Below are 20143 nucleotides of genomic sequence, written 5' to 3' on the forward strand. Positions count from 1 at the left end.
GCTGTAAAACGCTCAACAAGGAGAAACCAATGATTCCCTATGGGAATGGTTCACACTTGGGCGTTTTACAGCGCGTACGATCGCGCTGTAAAACGCCCGACGCTCCAAAAAGTACATGAGCGACTTTTGGGGCGTTTGTGGCCATAGGACACTGTAGTGAATCACACAAACGCGCGTCAAACGCGCGTTTACTATTACAAAAACGCGCATAAAAATGCGCGTCAAAAACGCGCGTAAAACGCGTGTTTGCGCAACGCTCAAGTGTGAACCCAGCCTTAGGGCTCATGCACACGACCGTATGCCCTCCAAGACATCCGGTCCGTGAGCCGGCCATATGTCCCGGAGCGGTATACATCGTGCGCACAGCATCATAGGTTACCATGATACTGTACGCATCGGGCCGCCCGCTGGACTATTGTCCTGCACTCATATGATCATATAAGTGCAGACAGTAGTCCCGCAGGCGGTGTTATGGAATATTGAGACAAAATGGATACTTGCTTGTTGAGAACTATACTTTAGCTAAAATGGCGGCCAGGCACCCAACCAACGCCTAGAACAAGAATCTTACTTTCATACTTCATTATGTGCCTCAAGAACGTTTCTGTTCATCTCAAGCAAGCAGCTTCCCCCATCTGGAAGGGGGGAGAGGGGAAACTTCCTCTTTCACATAGATGTAACAGATAATACAGAGTTTTTAGCAAATAGCAAAGATATACACCACCCTACCTCCCCCGCTCCTTCCTGTTCTATATTTGCTGCCCTATATAATGTCATCTGTTCCACAATAATCCAGAGACCTTGCTTTGAGTCCCAGCTGTGTGTGTCTCAGTTTGATCTTTCCCTACACGTATTCATTTATCATTGATTTGGAGCAGTACATCAACCAAACTGGCAGTTTGACCAGATCCAAAACAGCGGCCTGATGCGCACAGCATCATAGTAACCTATGATGCTGTGCGCACGATGTATGCCGCTCCGGGACATATGGCCCGCTCACAGACCGTATGTCTCGGAGGACATACGGTCGTGTGCATGAGCCCTTAGGGTCTATTCACACATCCGCATTTTGCGGAATGGAATTGCGGACCCATTCATTTCTATGGAGCAGCACAATGTGCTGCCCGGATACGGAATTGCGGACCCGCACTTCCAGGTCCGCAATTCCGTTCCCGCAAAAAATAGAACATGTCCTATTCTTGTCCGCAATTGTGGACAAGAATAGGCATATTCTATTAGTGCCGGCAATGTGCGGTCCGCAAAATGGGGAACGCACATTGCCGCTGTCCGCGTTTTATGGATCCGCGGATCTGCAAAACACGTTATGGGCGTCTGAATAGAGCCTTAGACTGGTCTCACTGATTTTAGCATTAAAAAAGTTATGTCTCCTGGAAAGAGCGACTTTTAATGCAAAAACAAAAAGGTTGCATTTCACTACTAAAAAAGAAAACACGTAGAAAAGTACGCCAACCCTGGAGTGGAGTAAGAAATTAGACTGTTTTTGCGAGAAATTCAGTGCATAAAAGGTGCACCTACAAAATAGATAGGAAAAAAGTTGCAAAAGTTAGAAAACTTCTGAATTAGTCTAAAAAAATAAAAAAAAGCAGGCGCAGACACTTTAGTAAATTTCCCCCATTATTCGGTTTTGTTGGCGTTCGGTATTTCCGTTGCTTGGCTTTCATTATTAGGAGCAGAATATTGTAATTATAGGAAGCTCTGGATCTGTTGAATGACATATTGGGTTCTGTCCGGTTTCTGCAAGGGAACTCGTTTTACTGCGCTATTTTGCTAACGGATCTGTGAGCAGAACCTAATAGTGTACTAATGATTTTTTTCAGGCTTCATTCAGTATGGGTGAAGACACCAGCCCCATCAGTGTTATCCTGGTGAGCTCAGGAAGCAGGGGGAATAAGCTGCTTTTTCGATACCCTTTCCAGAGAAATCCAGAGGCACAATCCTTACATACAAGTAAGTAACGAGAACCTCATGCAGTAACCCTTTCACTGCTAGCGGCTTTTGGACCTTAAGTGACCGGGAACATTTTCCACATTTGACATCTATAAATAAATTGTAAATTCTAAACCAAAAAGTGCATTGAAACTCGCAGAGCCAGATATTTTCTGATAGCACCGTAGACGCCACACATATGGAGTATACATACAGTACAGACTTGCTTTGTATGAATGAAGCGATCAGAGGATTGCACAGTCTGTCCCATAGTGAGACAAAAAAGAATAAAGTATATGAAAAAAAGGGTTTCTGGGACTTGCAGGCTATGTACTTTTTTTTATTATTGCTTTTTACTCATTTTGAGCTAAAAATCATTTTCTCAACTGGTCTGAATGAAACATTTAAAAAAAATGCAGCTTTGAGATTCCCTAGGAGCAGGATCTCTGTCAGTCAGGGAGCTGAGGGCTATCTCTGCTCTCTGACTCATCATAGCTCCTAATCGTACTGATAACAATGGGGCTGAAGTAAGTGTTTATGAGGGAAGGTTCATTAGATGATCCTGGGCACAAAGTGAAAGTACCATTCACACAACTAGACAAACAGTTAACGCTTTGTGACAGAACGCTCTTTTTTTTTTTTTTTTTTTTTAAATAAAGACCAATTGAAGAAATTATTTTTAGCCCAAAATGAGTGAAATGTAATCATAAAAAATTGCCCCTGATGTTGTACTGTCCTTAGGCTAGTTTATCAATATCTTGAAACATTGAGGATCTTGAAACATTGAGGATCTGACTACTGATACTTCTACTGATCAACTATATAAAGGGACCACAAAGCTTGGGTGAAAGCTGCGGACTCTTCCTCGGCCTGTGATGTTCGCATTTATCATTCATATGGTCATTCTGGAAGTGAATGGGATTGCGTAGTCTGAGCTTCAGAACTAAGCACAGCTGCTTTACAATGAATGCACTTGGTATACTATAAGGCCCCTTTCACTCAAGCGCGTTTTCCGCGCAGGTGCAATGTGTGAAGTGAACGCATAGCACCCGCACTGAATCCTGACCCATTCATTTCAATGGGTCTGTGTACATGAGCGATTTTTTTTTCACGCATCCTTTCTGCGTTGCACAAAAAATGCAGCATGTTGTATATTGTGCGTTTTTCACACAGCCCTGGCCCAATAAAAGTGAATGGGGCTTCACTGATGGTTGCTAAGAGATGTTGTTTGTAAACCTTAAGTTTTTTATCACGCACGTGAAAAACGCATCAAAGCGCATTGCACCCGCGTGGAAAAAACTGAACGCAAACGCAGACAAAACTGACTGAGTTTGCTTGCAAAATGGTGCGAGCTTTACTGAACGTACCCTGAACGCACCAGGACCTAACACCTATCGTTCGTGTGAAAGAGGCCTAAGGTGATGGATTAGGTCCAGATGCGTTCAGTGAAACTCACACCATTTTGCAAGCAAGTTCAGTCAGTTTTGCCTGCATTTGTGTTCAGTTGTTCAGTTTTTTCCATACGAGTGCAATGTGTTTTTCACACACGTGATAAAAAAACTGAAGGTTTACAAACAACATCTCCTAGCAACCATCAGTGAAAAACGCATTGCATCCGCACTTGCTTGCATTTTTCACTGAAGCCCCATTCTCTTCTATGGGGCCAGGGCTGCGTGAAAAACGCAGAATATAAAACATGCTGCATTTTTCACACAACGCGGAACTGATGCGTGAAAAAAACGCTCATGTGCACAGACCCATTGAAGTGAACACATAGCACCCGCACTCAATCCAGACCCATTCATTTCAATGGGCCTGTGCACATGAGCGTTTTTTTTTCACGCATCAGTTCTGCGTTGTGTGAAAAATGCAGCATGTTCTATATTCTGCGTTTTTCACGCAGCCCTGGCCCCATAGAAGTAAATGGGGATGTGTTAAAATCGCATAGCATCCGCAAGCAAGTGCGGATGCAGTGCGATTTTCACACATGGTTGCTAGGAGATGTTAGTAAATTGCTAAAAGTCAATTTACTGTATTATTTTCCCTTATAACATGGTTATAATACAGAATGCTTACTAAAATGTTGCTTTAGGGGTTAAAAAATAAAAATAAATTAACGCGCCTCATCCACTTGATCGTGCAGCCGGCATCGTCTTCTTTCTTCATCTTTCAGGACCTGCAAAAGAACCTTTAATGACCTAACTACGCGGTAAGCGCGGTGACGTCAGCGCAGGTCCTGCTGAATGAAGATAGAAGATAAGGGAAAACAATAAAATGAATAGAACACTTAAACCAAACCCGAACTTCAGTGAAGAAGTCCAGGTTCGGGCCTGGGTACCACATTCAGTTTTTTTCTCGCGCACGTGCAAAACGCATTGCACTCGTGTGGACAACACTGAACATCGGAACACAATTGCAGCCAAAACTGACGTTTTCCCGCAATGCACACGCGACGCATCCGAAACAAATCCGGGACGCCCGTGTGAAAGAGGCCTAAGGGTAAATGCACACAATCAGGATTTATGTGCGTAGAATCCGCACTGAAATCCGCAGGTGTTTGTCGGGAAATCTGTGCAAACAATCTAAATCAATGGAGCAAATTTACATACAAATTTTGGTGCAGATCCCCATCGAAATTTGCATTGTGTGCGTCCATCATGCGGATTTTACTCTCTCCATAAAGTGAAAGGAGAAAATCTGCATGAAATTCGGTCAGGAAAAATAAAATACATTGACATGCTGTGGATTAAAGAAATCCACATTATGTATGTGGGGATTTAAAATTCTCATAGAATACAACGTACATACGGTTTTTCCGTATGCAAATCCGAGGGGGAAAATCCGCACACAATCCTGATTGTGTGCATTTAGCCTAAAGAGACTGCAACACTTGTCTAAGCGCTGCAACCCCTCCAAACAGATGATCAGCAACGGTGCTGGGGGGGGGGTCAGACCTAGGGTCAGAGAACATGGCGCACGCTGCTCTCAGCGCGCTCATGTTCCCTCAGCAGCACAGGGGAGAAGGAGTCTCTCCCTCCCCCTGTGCCGCTGCTGCTGCCAATAAGAAGAGAGAGGAGGGGAGAGGCTGTGGCCACTGCGCCTGAAATGATGATAACTCACCTATTAATACAGATACAGAAGGCGGGTGGCGGCGGCAGAATCACATTGCCGGCACCTGACCTCTATGACAGGGCACTGCGATTGGCAGCAGTTAACCCCTCAGGTGCGGCCCTTGAGGGTTTAACTGCTGCGGAACGTAGCGCCCTGTCATAGAGGTCGGGTGTCGGCTATGTGATTCTGCTGCCGCCACCCACCTCCTGTATTTGTATTAAAAGGTTACTTATCTTCATTGGTGGCACAGTTCACCCCCCCCCCCCCTGTACTAAAAACATTGGTGGTGTAGTGTGCCCCCCCAACCCCCCAGTATTATAATCATTGGTGGCAGTGGCCACAGGGTCCCCTCCCCTCCTCCTCATTGATGGTGCAGTGGCAGCTTCTGATCGGAGCCCCAGCTGTGTAATCCTGGGGCTCCGATCGGTTACCATCTCCCTGCTGCTGTGTGTACTATGCATAGGGCAGCAGGGAGAGTGTGAAGTCCTAGTCACCCTAAAACAGCTATATTAGAGTGAATAGGACAAGGGATGAAAAGATCACAGGTTCTAGTCCCTAGGGAAGCTAATAGGTATTAAATAAAAAGTAAAAAGAAAAAAATGTAAAAAAAACAAGCGCCAAAATATTAAGTTTATATCACCCCCTTTCCCAATTTTACATATAAAATATATAAACAATAAATAAACATTACATATCGCCATGCCCAAAAAAGTGCAAACTATTAAAATAAAATAAAATAAAAATATCTCCTATGCAGTGAACACTGTAACAGAAAAAAATAAAAACTGATTCGCCATTTTTTAGTCCCCTTGTCCCCCCCAAAAATAGGATTGAACTGTTCGATTATAAGCCGGACAGTCCATAAAACGCGAAATGCATGCTGGTTTTTTTGGTGTTTAAATTTTTTGCTTGGTATCGAATGGTATAGAGTTTCCCAAAACTTTTTTATGGTATCGAAATCAAATCAAAATTTTGTTATCGCAACAACCCTAGTCAGACCTCCTCCGATCTGATATTGGTTAACGATGCTGAGAATAGGAAGTAAAAAAGAAAAAAAAATGTTTATTACAAATCTACATATCATGCAAAAATAGGGAAAGTAAGGTTAAAATGCTATTTACCGTATTTTTCGCCGTATAAGACGCACTTTTTCCCCCCCAAAAGTGGGGGGGAAATAGCAGTGCGTCTTATACGGCGAATGTAGCCGATTTTGCTTAGTTTTCAATGATACACCCGCCGCGATGCCGTGCGGCGGGTATATCAGCTGTGAGGGAGGAGGGGCTGGGGGCGGCATCTGCATTTATAATGACAGCGGGGCCCGTGCAGTGACTGTATTCTACTACACGGGCCCCGCTTACTGTACAATCATATCCCTAATACCGTAGTTAATTGTTGTGTGCACTGCATGTAAAAGCATAATGAGCGATGATGAGCGCTATTACTTACAATTAGAAGCGCTTGCCGTTCGGAGCAGAGAGGAGGCAGGAGGCAGGCCGGGAGGACGGGCGCTGGCAGTGTGAGTCATACGTCACGCGCCTGCGCCGCCTGCTTCATGAATGAAGCAGGCGGCGTGGGCGCATGACGGATGACTCACACTGCCAGCGCCCGTCCTCCCGGCCTGCCTCCTGCCTCCTCCCTCCTCCCTGCTCCGAACGGCAAGCGCTTCTAATTGTAAGTAATAGCGCTCATCATCGCTCATTATGCTTTTACATGCAGTGCACACAACAATTAACTACGGTATTAGGGATATGATTGTACAGTAAGCGGGGCCCGTGTAGTAGAATACAGTCACTGCACGGGCCCCGCTGTCATTATAAATGCAGATGCGACCCCCACCCCCATTATAAAAGCAAATGCGACCCCCACACTTATGGAGGGGATCTGTGGATGACACATAGCATAAGATGCTATATATGTGTCATCCACAGATCCCCCCCATAACTGTCATACACAGATCCTCATAACAGCGCCATCCAGAGAGGATCCCCTATAAGTGTCACCCACAGATCCCCCATAACAGTGCGTCATCCACAGATCCCCATAACAGTGCATCACCCACAGACCACAATTAGTTCAAAATATTTTTTTTCTTATTTTCCTCCCCAAAAACCTAGGTGCGTCTTATACGCCGGTGCGTCTTATACGGCGAAAAATACGGTATACCGCACAGTGAATGGAGTAGAACAAGCAGAATTGCTGTTTTTTCCCATTAAACTCCAAAAACGTTAAAGGGTTTTCCAGGCTCCCAATATTGATGACCTATCCTCAGTAACCGATCTGTAGTCGGTGCAGATTTACAGAAGGCTACCATGTGCCTTAAGGAATTTTTCAAAGACTAATTGAAGACTGATGTTGTTTTAGGTAATCCAAGAAGCTGCTATGCTTTAAATAACACTGGAGACAACACGGAGGATCCTGATGGAGATTCCAAGTATGATATTAATGCTACATGTAGTATCTATGTAGATATAATGTTATATGTATATATAGGGGGTCATTTACTAGTCTGAAATTTGCCTAAAGTAGGCGGATTTCAGGCACGGATGGTGGCGCAATGGTGCGCCGCTATCTGCAACTTTGCCCGCTCACGGCAAGTCTAAAATTGTGGTCGGGGGAGGGGCCGTCTGGCCCGTCTCATTTATCATTTTCTACGTAGAAAATGGTTTAAACATAAGACAGCTAGGAAGCTGGCTTACATTTAGAACTGGTGCTGGTCTTAATAAATGTGCCCCATGGTGCTTAAATTGTACCGTACATGTAAAGCACAAGACATACACATGTATGAATAGTGTGATACTGGTGTAAAGGGGGGCCCCTTTACAGTGAACCTCGTCTCCTTTAGGCCACCATCAATAGAAATAGTTAGGGCATCGGCCGCGCACTGTGTGCCGACTTACAGGTTTTATAAATGTAGTTCCCTCAGTTAGAATCCAAACACCACATATGTACTGTCTGCTTCCCCTTTTTAAAAATGGATGGCTATTCAGATCAGTTACTGTATGTGAAATGAAGCGATGAGGAAATAAACCCAGGAAAACCACTACTAAGACCCGTGGACAAAGTCCATAGCAGTGACTGAAAGTAGCTTTCCGCCATTACTTTCCACAATTTCCTCTACTGGATTTCCAGATATTATCTTTGTTGAACTGAGTAGACTGATGCCTGAAGATACAGTTGGCTGGAAATCCACTTTTTTGCTAATGTTTGCAGTTTTAGGAAGGATGCTTTCACGCATTGCTGTTTTGTCAGATTTTTTTCCCCCAGGATTTTCATAAAACCGTAGCAGAAACCTAGTGACGCTGAAAATATTTAGGACTAATTCAGAGGGCATCAGTTTCCGTCTGTGTGCTATCCGAACTTGGGTTGTGGCAAGAAGATGACAGCAGACATCATTCTTGTCTTTTCCATCCAAGACTCAATCTGATGAATACAGTAGTGATAAAAGGCTCATAGGGCTAGTAGGTGAGGGCTAGGTATGCACAGAAATAGCTATATGAAGGCTAGAGGAGGTGGTGGATTGTGCTGATGTTCTGGTCTGGAGAGAGAAGCGTTTTCTTGTTGTACAGAATGCCGTGATGGGGGCCCACCAGCCGATATCCAGGACTTCATGCAGGCGCAAGGACCACCAGAGATGAAGTTGATTGTGCAGTTGTCTTTTACAACTTGATAAAAGGGCCCTGGAGCCCCCAAACCACATTGTTCTTTTTGTAGGACTTGCTCAATAAACTTTTGGGGTTGTTTATCAAACTGGTGTAAAGTAGAACTGGCTTAGTTGCCCATAGCAACCAATCAGATTCCACCTTTCATTTTTGACAGCTCCTTTGGAATGTGAAAGGTGGAATCTGATTGGTTGCTATGGACAACTAAGCCAGTTCTACTTCACACAAGTTTTATAAATGACCGCATTTATCTCCATTTGGATCTGACGCATCTGATGGTCCTTGGGCCTTGGTGACGTTGTGTATATCAGCATGCCTCTCCCAACACTGCACTCTCTACAACAGGGATCAGCAACCTTTGGCACTCCAGCTGCTGTGAAACTACAACTCCCAGCATGAAAACTTATTAGGCTGTTCTTGTAACTACCACAGAAATGAAAGGAGGATTCTGGGAGTTGTAGAACAGCTGGCGTGCCGGAGGTTGCTGATCCCTGCTTTACCAGCAATCACTTAAATGAATATGTCCAGAAACACCCGGGCGTCATACAGACGTCTGGATGTGTCCTTGTTTATGGATGGAAATCAGAATGGCAGTCTGAATCAGGCCTTCTCTTGAAAGCTTCTGACAGGATCACATCCAGCTTGCTGATGAAGACACTAGTAAATTGTAAATGTAGCCTGAAGATGATGGTGTCATATGCTGACGGGTGTGCAGGGGAGAGCCAAGGAGTAAAACATTCAGTGATGAATGTAAATGTATTTCTTATATGTTATACATTTTATAAGATAAACACATTTACAACAGATAAGGGGGTATAAGTGTAAAAATGAGGAGGTAGCAGAGCTGAAAGTGCAGGGGGTTGATATCTAAACATGCCAAGTGCCCAGAAAACATTGAGCAGAGACCACCTGGCATGGATGGCCAGCATTGGTAAGACAGCTCTCTTGGTGAGGCCGAGTCACTAGAAGACAACTTGTTCTACACTGAACTTCCCCAAGATGCCGTCATTGATCCATCTGCTCTTAAGGCTTATTTCACACGAGCGATATGGGGTGAGGCAGACTCTGTCCAGGGGAAAACTGATGCTTTTGCACAAAAGTTCAATCAGTTTTGTGCAGATGCAATCTGTTTTTGGTGTATTTTTCACGTGCATGAACCAAAACTGAAGAATAACACTCAATATCTCCTAGTAATTATCAGTGAAAAACACATTTCGTCAGGATACCTTTCGTTTTTCAATCAAGCTCTGTTCATTTCTGTGGGGCCAGGGCTATGTGAAAAACGTATAATATAGAACTTGCTGTGATTTTCCCTGACTCCAGAGATGATCAGTGATAAATATTACTCAAGTACACAGATGGCTCAAGATCCAGTCCAGATACTGTCCGTTCACGACACGCTTCGCTTCCGGATGGAAAACTCGCTCGTGTGAAAGAGGCTTTATGACTGTGGATAAGCATCTATGAAAAGGATGTTCCTACGTCAAGTCCTTGGCAGAGGTCCACCCTACTGGCCGAGTTGGCACATTTAGTTGCTAGAGAGGGAGAACGTTGGAATTTGCTTGTAGAACAAGTTGTAATGTGAGCAGAGGGAAAGGGCTTCAAAGAGAAGAGTTCCAATACCAGATGGAGATAGAGAAGCTTTATTGGTGACATTCAATGTGTTTCTGGATTGGACTGATCCCTTCATCAGATAAGTACTTACCTAACAAAGGGATCAGCTCAATCCCTTAACATGTTGGTTGTCACCAATAAAGCTTCTTTATCTCCATCTTGGTATTGGAACTCCTCTCTGCTGCGCCGCCAGCAAATTCCCGTGTTCTCCTCCGCCAGCCACTTGTGTAGTCCAGCCTTCGGAGACCGTGGGCAGGCGAGTAGCAGCAGCCATCTCCATACTTACATTTTACACTAGCTGTTGTGCACCAAATGGGCGACCTCTCGTCTTCTCCTCTGCTCCCTTGCCTTAGTTGACAGTCAGTGTATGACACACATTTGTGAATGAATAATAACTTGTTTTTTTGCTTGTGGATGTTTTCTGCATGGTAGCAATGACCACTGTCCGCAGGGTGAGCCAGTGTCTAATCAAACTGTGCAGATCAGGTGAGTGCTACACGCAGATTTTTGGGACCCGTGCCTCGCTTACGTTGTGCTCTAGCACTTCATGTCTTCTTTTTTTCCATCAAACGTTATATTTAGTGTCTAATGTAAAGGGCTAGTTGTAAACTGCTGGATGTATTCTTATATACTGTGGCATCATGTGATAGAAGTCTGTGTGTAGTCCAAAGCTGGCCATGCATATTAGATCTTTGTTGGCTGAACCCATAGATTTCGGCAGCACTGGCTGACCATCTAATGTGCATGGTGGCTTCCCAACACTCTCCCGATGGCTGGTGTGAGGGTAGATTTCAACTTCATAAATATGTATGGGATTCACAGCTGTCAGCTGAATGGCTTGACCGACAGCTATCTCATGTGTGTGGCCAGCTTTAGCCTGCTTTTTATTATAGTGTGCGTCTGTTTTATGTCATGTAGTTTGTAGTTGTGTTTCACGTTTTCCATGTTGATGGCTCCCGTTCCTATTCCAGAGAGCCATGTCCTCCAACCGATGAGCAGTTGGTTGCAGGGTAAGATTCGTTATTCTAGACAATCCTGACTTGTTTAGAATCGACCTCTTCTAATGAGTCTTTGGCTCTTCCTATGTGTGCTGTTGTATGTGTCACATTGTCAATAACTGAATCTGGAATATAATGGACTTGTAATCAACTACTACTAACACTTCTTGGCACAGATCTTTGCTTTCCTGAAATCTCAGAAACTCTTTACTCCATATTTGTCTTGCCATCAACTATTGAAGTGAAATTGCACAGTGAATATATAAACCAAGTAAGGGCTAAAGGAAACTGTGAAATGCAATGCATCCTGCAGGCAACCTGTTACCCAGCAGGAGGAGCTGAGCAGGTTGATCTAGAATTTGAGGGAAAGGATTTGTAGAACATTTGTAGAACAAGGAGTCCAGTGGGCGACCCTGCTCAGACGGTCTTTCCTCTATGGATATGCAGATACATTATATAGCAAAAGCATAAGGACAACAACACATTACACCAACAGGGGCTTTTATGACTACCCATTCTTCCATAGCAATTAATATGAAGTTGACCCCCTCCTTTGCAGCCAAACAACTATTCTGCTGGGAAGGTCTTCTACAAGATTCTGGTGTGTGTCTGTGGGAATTCATCCAGAAGAGCATTTGTGTGGTCAAACACTTACGTATGACAAAAAAGCCTGGCTTACAGCTTCCATTCTAGGTCAGCGCTCTGACGGCTTGTCAAGTTCTTCCACACCAAACATGCCGTTATGGACTTACGTTATGATGGAACCAAAAAAGGCCTTCTCCATCTGTTCCCATACAGTTGGAACCAATCATTTGTCAGAGAAGCATCACTCCACAGAGTCTAGTGGTGGCCTGCTTTACACCACCCGGTCCAGTGCTCATTGTGCTTGGTGATTTAAGGCTTGCATGCAGCTCCTCTTAAATGGTAACCCGTGCCAGGAAGCTCCTGGTGCACAGTTTTCTGAAAGGGATTGCGGCCACAACAAATTTATCTTCATTTTTACAGTTTTCTGGACAGAAAGTGCTGGTCTTGATAAATCTATGTGTCTCAGCACTTGGTCCCACTCTGTAATGTTACATGGTCTGTCACTTTACAATAATATCACTCACAGTTGATCGTGGAATACATTCTAGGAGGATAGAAATTTCTCCAACAGACTTGTTGCAACAGTGACATCATATTGAAGGACTATGCTGGAATTCAGCGAGCTCTTTAGCACAACCCATTCTTTCACAAATGCTTGTAAAAGCAGACTGCGTGGCTAGGGGCTGGATTTTATACACCTGTGACAATGGGACTGAATATAACACATGGATTTAAGGATTAAGAGATATGTCACAGGAATTGTGTCCATATAGTATAGCCATCAATCACTGATCGGCCTGTGGGCTCCTGAGCCCAGAATCAGATATTTTTTTTTAATTTTTTTTATTGGTCCTGTAATCAACTTTTATCACCTGTAATCAGAATAGGTAATAAGTGTTTGATTGTGGGGGCTCTGACTGTTTGGACCCCCACCATTAATGAGAATGGAGGTCCCGTATCCCTCGTTCAAATTGAGTGTTGGTTGTGCATGTGCACTGCCACTCTATTGAAATTCTATGGGCCTGAAAAAGTGCTACATTCCGTACACTTATCCTGCAGATAGGTCATATGTGTTAATTATGGGACAACCCCTTTAATTGCTAAATGCCCTCCACAATGGGAGAGTTGATCACTGCACAGTAAAGTTAAGGTGCATTTAAATGTGCAGATTGTAGGGAAGGAAGGGGTCCTTCCCCACAGTCGGTTGCTCATTCAGTAGATGTGAAGTGTCGCATTTACATGCATCGATCACCTCCACAGTATGAGGAAGAAGGATCACTATTGCGATCATTTGTCCTCATACACCTGCATAGTTTCTGCGCAGCAGATCGCTGTTTAGACCGCACAATCTGCTGCCCAGAAATGATAATGTATGTGCCTGCACTAACGATCACCAATGGCTGCACCTTTACACAAGCAGATTGTCGGGAACGAGCGTTCGCAGGAAAGTTTATTCCCGATAGTCTGCCCGATTATCTGTACGTCTAATCCACCTTTAGATATAATTTTTACATCGCACACTGATCACTATATTAAATTACAATAAGTGCAGACAGTAAGATATGTGGCTTTGTCCAGAGAGATAAGCGCGTAGTGCAGGCTACACCTCTGAGGCACTCCGAGATATGCAGTTATCTCCCTGAAAGCAGATTGACAGGGCATCTGTCGGACTGTCACTGGCTGCTTGCTATATCCCCTTTCACATATGCACATTGTATATTTCTAAAACCTTCATTATTTAGTAAGGGGTGGTATCTTTGTCTAGCATGTGCTTACTGGTAATATAAAATTGTCATATTCTAAGTAGTGGCCCTTTGAGTCAAGAAGGAAAAGATGAATAGGACAGGTACAAACTTAAAGGTATACAATCAAAAATGGAAAGGTTTACATGGCTAGAGGAGCAGCCAATTATCAGGAAGGAATCGTAGCTTCCTCTACACCTGGCTGCTCGTTCAGTGGAGGAGACCTCAGCATTTACATGCAGCGATCACCTCCACGGTATAAGGACGAAGGATCGCTAATGCCATGGCTTGTCCTCATACAGCTGGCATGTTTCTGGGCACGATCGGCTGCCCAGAAATGATAATCTACTTGCCTGCATGAACATCACTTTCACCCAATGAACAAGCGTTTGGCTTGTTCATCGGGTGATCGGCTGCACCTTTTAGATGTGCAGATTATCGGCAATGAGCATTCATAGCAATGTTTGTCCCCAATAATCGGGCCATACGTACCCGCCATAAAGATTTCCCCACACCCTTACAATAAGTGCCACTTACACATGGAAAGATTTCTATGAATATTCTTGAACATGTTTTTATCTCTAAGTAGGAACAAATAAGATGTCTGCAAGCTGATTCAGTAACGGGCAGACGAACCCCAGCCAGACACCTCTGATAGTGATTTATCTATCTAATTATCACCCGAACAGTGGAAGAGCCATGTTGGAAACCTACATGCCTGACCCGTATTTCGCTGTGAAGGAGTCGTGAAGGCCCCTTTCACATTAGCAATTATCTAGTATGCCAAGAACTAAGGGTTCAGCAGTATAATAAAAGGGCTTTCAGAAAGCAGTAAACTCAATATTAATAGAAAACACATTTTTAGAATATTTGGAAGTTTTTCATTTGGCAGTACTAATTCATTTCAAAATTAAATGCAAAATATTTTCCGGCCTGAGACCAAAGCTTGTCTTAATGGACTTTCAGCAATTGCAGCGAGGTAGCTGCTCTGCTACGCGTGAAGCCCTGACGTCTACCCAGGTCGTCTACGAAGGATTTAGCACCAGGTTCCCAACAAAGGTGCAATGTTCTCTAGTAATTGGGATAACAGTATGACGGCTCTGTTGTTCTCTTGGTAGGCCTAGATAAAGATGCCCAGAGAAGAGCATTGCATTGGTTGATGTACTGTTTGATGCTCTAATTGAGTCAGTACTGGTCGCAGTAATGGTGTGACTGAAGAGGTTAAGCTAGACTGTCCGCATGCTAAAAGTCAAAAAGGGAGATAAATATCAGGATATTGAATACAAGGCCTGATTTCAAAAATTATATCCAGAAAACCATCAACCTGGTTTAAAAAAAAAATATTATAAAATGATATGGAATGTTCACATATAGGTTGTTACTATGTGATAAAAAAAATTGATGGAAGTGTTGCTTTAAATTTGAGAAGCTGGTAGTTTTTTGTGATTGTATCTAAGGGAGGCATAACTAAAGGTGGGCATAATGTGTATGTGGTGGGCCCGAGTCTACCCCAATAGCAGATTTGTGAGGAAAGAATGGTCAGACATGTTGAATTTCAATATGCCCGCTCATTTGTCCAGGAGGATAAGCCAGTGCTAGAGGTATCTGGCATCAGCAAAGCATGTATGTGTATGGGGGTATCGGTCAGGAGTGATAGCTGTGTGCCAAACAAATGGTAAATGCTCTAGTATTTAAAGGGGTTCTACACTTTTTTCTTACTAATGATCTATCCTTTGGATGGGTCATCTGATTGGCGGGGGAGCTGTTTGTGAAGGAAGAGGCTCTCCCAGTAGCACCGTGCCCTTCTCCCTGCTTCCTGCGGGCTGGTGACATCACAACTATGTCACGTGGCCTGGGCGCAACTCAGCCACATGAAATAGTTGCAATGTTACCAGCCCACGGGAAGCAGAGAAGGCAACGGCGCTACTGTGAATTCCTCTGCCTTCTCAAACAGCTGATCGGTGGGGGTCCCTGGAGTTGGGCCCCTGCTGATCAGATGCTGATGACCTATTCAAAGGTATAGAACCCCTTTATAAGCTTTGAACCTGGCCTATGCTGTGCCTTCCCTTCTATCATTGAACACAAGGCACTTATGGCGTTTATTTCTGATAGGGGGTGCTTGTGGCTCTCTACATTGAAGATGGCCCCCTTGAATCATGAACCGGTTTGCAAGACCCCCACCCCCCTCCATTCTGCTGTTGGGGAGCTCTGAGGTGGGACCTGCACCTATTAGGTATTTTTAGTATATCCTATGGTTAACAACATTTTCTGAATTCAGATGTACGTCAGATAGAAGTAGAAATGGTTGCCGTGTACGGTGAGTGTTGTAATGTATAATGATGGTCTGGATGTGTACATGACTATAGGGCTGCGCTTCCACTCCCCGCGGCGGACTACTTCTTGTGTATTGTGGCACAGTATTTAGCTGTGTGATTAACCAGCACTCTCTTTACTGGCAGAGCATGGCATTAATTAGCATGGAGTCACTAGCTGTCATTTCTTCACTGTGTGATCACATGTAATTGCTTCACATTCAGTATACTGTCATTCCTTGTAATAATCTTCCTCACACGTATTGTCCGCTAAGGAGATAAGCGCTGCCTCTGATACTTTGTGTCGGTCTCTTATCCCTTTTAAAGATTTTCAGATGTCATACTTGCGACCATATTGGCTACAAAATCTGATATGTGCGGTAAAAAATTTGAGCTGAAGATTGACAATGTGCGTTTTGTTGGCCACCCGACTCTGCTTCAGCATGCTCCGTGCCAGGTAGGTAAAGTTGGCCTTCTCCATATGCTGCTTTGTGCCTCGTAGTTGTACAGTACCGTGCACAGGAGCTCCGACACACTTTTGAACAAGGGAATTTGGGGAAGATTGACGTCTATACAGATAAGTACCTGTGATCTTTCCCGTCTGAAATACTATGTGATGTATTATGGGAGCGATACCTTTATTGGCTAACCAGCAAATACGTACCACAAGCTTTCAGAGGCTTCTTCTTCAGGCTGAATTACAAATGACAAACTGAGGCAACAGGTACAACATTTCGAGGATCTTACAACAAGACGTGGAAAGATGCAGAATTAACCTGTGGGATACCAGCGCCATAACTTTACCGTGCTGGGAATTGTGACTTAAATCCCAGCGCCGTACAGCTACGGCACGCTGATTGGGAGGGTGCAGGAGCTGCGCCTGCCTGATCAGCGGCAGCCGTCCGCCAGTCACTGATAGCCGGGCCCCTGCTGTAAAAACACTGATGCCGGTGCATTAACCTTTGCTGCACGCGGCACGTGCAATATCCTTTTCGGGTCCCTGCGGCCATCGGGTCCCCGATTCCTGGGAAGGCAGCCTGATGCCTTCCATAGGCGTTGTGCTGCCTTCCATGTAAGCCTGTGAGACCAAGCCCCCTAGTTCTCACAGGCAAGCAAGCTGTAAGTGTGTTACACCGGGCCCACAGGAGTCCGCATAGGCCAGCGCTTTTTCCTATAGTGTGCAAGCATTGCCACTGCTGCTGGATTGCAGGGGGGGGGGGGGGGGGGGGGGGTCGTAACCCCTGGAAACGAGCAATGTATAATGTGAAGGAAAAATGAATCCAGCCAGCAAAGGAAGCAATATGGAAAATCACAATACATTAGTAAGTGGCTTGTATTATCTTTCTGTACATGATAAATGCCATTTGCTGAAGTGAGAAAACCTCTTTAAGGCTACTTTCACACTTGCGTTCGGAGCGGATCCATCTGGTGTCTGCACAGACGGATCCGCTCCTATAATGCAAATGATGGTATCCGTTCAGAACGGATCCGTCTGCATTATATTTCATAAAAAAATCTAAGTCCAATTTTTACTCCAGACGGATCCGTCCAGACTTTACATTGAAAGTCAATGGGGGACGGATCCGTTTGAAATTGCACCATATTGTGTCAACTTCAAACAGATCTGTCCCCATTGCCTTACATTGTAAGTCTGGACGGATCCGTTTGGCTCCGCACGGCCAGACGGACACGAAAACGCTGCTTGCAGTGCTCAGGTGTCCGCCTGCTGAGCGGAACAGAGGCCAAACTGAGCCAAACTGATGCATTCTGAATGGATCCGCATCCACTCAGAATGCATTGGGGCTGTACGGATCCGTTCGGGCCGCTTGTGAGAGCCTTCAAACGGAACTCGCAAGCGGAGCCCCGAACGCTAGTGTGAAAGTAGCCTTAATTCTGCATCTCCCCAAGTATGTGTCTTGTAACATCCTCCAAATGTTGTGCCTAATTTTGCCTGAAGAAGGAGCCCCTGAAAGCTTGTGGTATGTATTTGCTGGTTATCCAATAAAGCTATCACCCCCATAATACTTCTGTATTTATTAACACAAAAGTATTCTACATATTTTTTCTGGATAACACTGTACACAATTTTTGCTCCACCTGTGTGGAATATAATAATGGTCAAAACATTCATTCATTGGGTATGAGATCGTTGGTGTGGACAGCTAAATCATTGTTTGCCGGCAGCAGATCGTGCCATCTAAGCAACATTTGGAGGATGTTACAACAAGACGTGGAAAGATGCAGAATTAACCCATGGGATACCAGCGCCATAACTTTGTCGTGCTGGGAACTGCCGCAAACAGTGATTCTGTATGGGGACGAGCGATGACGTTGGCGTTCGATCCACCCATACTGTGGAGGCGGTCGCTGCTTGTGAATGCAGGTTTTCCCTCCACTGACAAGCAAGTGACTGTCAAGAAGAAATACTTCCTTCCTTGCTTACTACATCAGGCCATGTAAAGGAAATGGAAATTCTCATCAGAAATATATACTTCACTGCTGAGGCAAAGAATTCATTTATACCACCTTACAAGGTCAAGCATTGCTAACTGGGTTTAGGCAGATATTCGGAGAGCCTCAGTCATGTTTGAAAGGAATTGTCTGCAGCGGACAGCGCCTGGTGTACAAGCTGACTGAACACTGCTCCTCTGACCCACATAATGCCGTGAGTACATTACAGTAGACATGGGTCAGGGAAATGCAACCATCAAACAGAGCTTATTTTCTGGACTGGACAGACTCATGTAAAAGAGGCCAATAACCAGTCAAAATGTTCCGGTTTAGATGATACAGTCCTTTTAAGGAGGAGCCACTATTTCTTTCATGTGCACTATTAAGGGTTTCTACCACCAGATTTAGCTGACTGGCACTAGCGATCTGCTAGTGTCCGCAGTACCTAACAGTGCTCTTGTGTCACCACAGTCTGCTGCCGTTAAGCTTAAAAACATGAGCCCCTAGGTGCTACGTTGGCATCTTTTCAGCACCTAGAGGCTCTGTCTACTCACTATTTCTGCCGCCCATCGCGTCCCTCCAGCCCGCCCCGCCCCTCTTGATTGACAGCCAACCTCGCTCCATCTCGAATGCCTGCGTTGTGCGCTTCTGTATTCGGCGCAGTGACAGTTGGATCGCTCCCTGTGCCGCAATCAGCGCAGGCAAGATGCTGGTGCAGGGAGCTGTCCGACAGTCACTGTGCCTGCGCGGAATATAGAAGCGCACGGCACAGGAATTCATCTTAGATGGAGCGAGGTTAGCTGTGAATCAAGAGACGCGGGGCGGGCTGGAGGGACGAGCTGTGCGGCAGAAATGGTTAGTGGAAGGAGCCTCTAGGTGCTGAAAAGACGCCCCCATAGCACCTAGAGGCTCATTTGCATATCAATAAAAGTACGTTTTTAAGCTTAACGGCAGCAGACTGTGGTGACACAAGAGCACTGTTAGGTACTGCGGACACGAGCAGATCAGCTAAATGGGTCACAATCTGGTGGTAGAAACCCTTTAAGGCCTATGATTATGCTTTGTTTAAAGAAATTAACCCCTTAAAAATGTTCCTCTGGTACTCTTCATACGTTTCATGATGTCTCTTGGTCCCACAAAGCAGATCTGTATGTGTTCTGTGCATCTAGTGTCCACATTCTCCAAGATATTCAACATGGCTGCATGATATATTTTACTGCTTTCCTCCAAAACGCGTTACTCCTGAGGCATCCTATAAAAAGAGGCTGCTTATGAGAGCAGGACAAGGACTACCATATCCCACATTATACTCCCCCGTCCATGTGTTGTAGTTACCTGTAGGTTCACAGAACACTGCAAACTTTACAATAGTTTATAGTCAGAATAAACTAGTGTGGACCATAGACGGAAATAGAGATAGTATTTGCCTGTTATACTTTCTCTCCTTGTATGACCCACGCTTGATCATGGCTACAAAGCCTGCCCAGCAGTATGGATCACAGCTGATATGCCAGACATCCAGCAGATCCCATTGCAGTGAATGGCATCAGTTGGGCATTGGCAGTGTCCAGCATATGCCAGATATGCCAATTTTCCTTTGCTGGGACAGAATAGCAGAAATACAAGCATACGTGCACGTAACAGAAAAGCATTAAGGTTCGTGCACTAAGCTTTGCATGGAGCCTTATAGGGCTCTGTTAGAGGTGCGATTGGCATAGTTAACC

At 44.7% G+C, this 20143-nt stretch overlaps 1 protein-coding gene across 12 annotated transcripts in view; it reads left to right on the plus strand.

Moving 5' to 3' along the window:
- NPRL3 (NPR3 like, GATOR1 complex subunit) overlaps positions 1-20143 on the plus strand; it is a 90245-nt gene that overhangs the window by 3577 nt on the left and 66525 nt on the right. For 4 of the 12 annotated variants that reach the window (XM_044302548.1, XM_044302549.1, XM_044302550.1 and 1 more), the window contains exons 2-5: positions 1839-1968; positions 7420-7489; positions 11303-11341; positions 16296-16425. In XM_044302548.1, the coding sequence (XP_044158483.1) occupies positions 1839-1968; positions 7420-7489; positions 11303-11341; positions 16296-16425 (369 nt within the window). Of the gene's footprint in view, positions 1-1836; positions 1969-7419; positions 7490-10763; positions 11342-15768; positions 16426-17771; positions 18634-20143 lie in introns of those variants that run through there. The other 8 variants (XM_044302552.1, XM_044302553.1, XM_044302554.1 and 5 more) reach the window with 7 other exon arrangements.

The sequence above is a fragment of the Bufo gargarizans genome, chromosome 8 (genome assembly GCF_014858855.1).
Source record: "Bufo gargarizans isolate SCDJY-AF-19 chromosome 8, ASM1485885v1, whole genome shotgun sequence".
Lineage (NCBI taxonomy): Eukaryota > Metazoa > Chordata > Amphibia > Anura > Bufonidae > Bufo > Bufo gargarizans.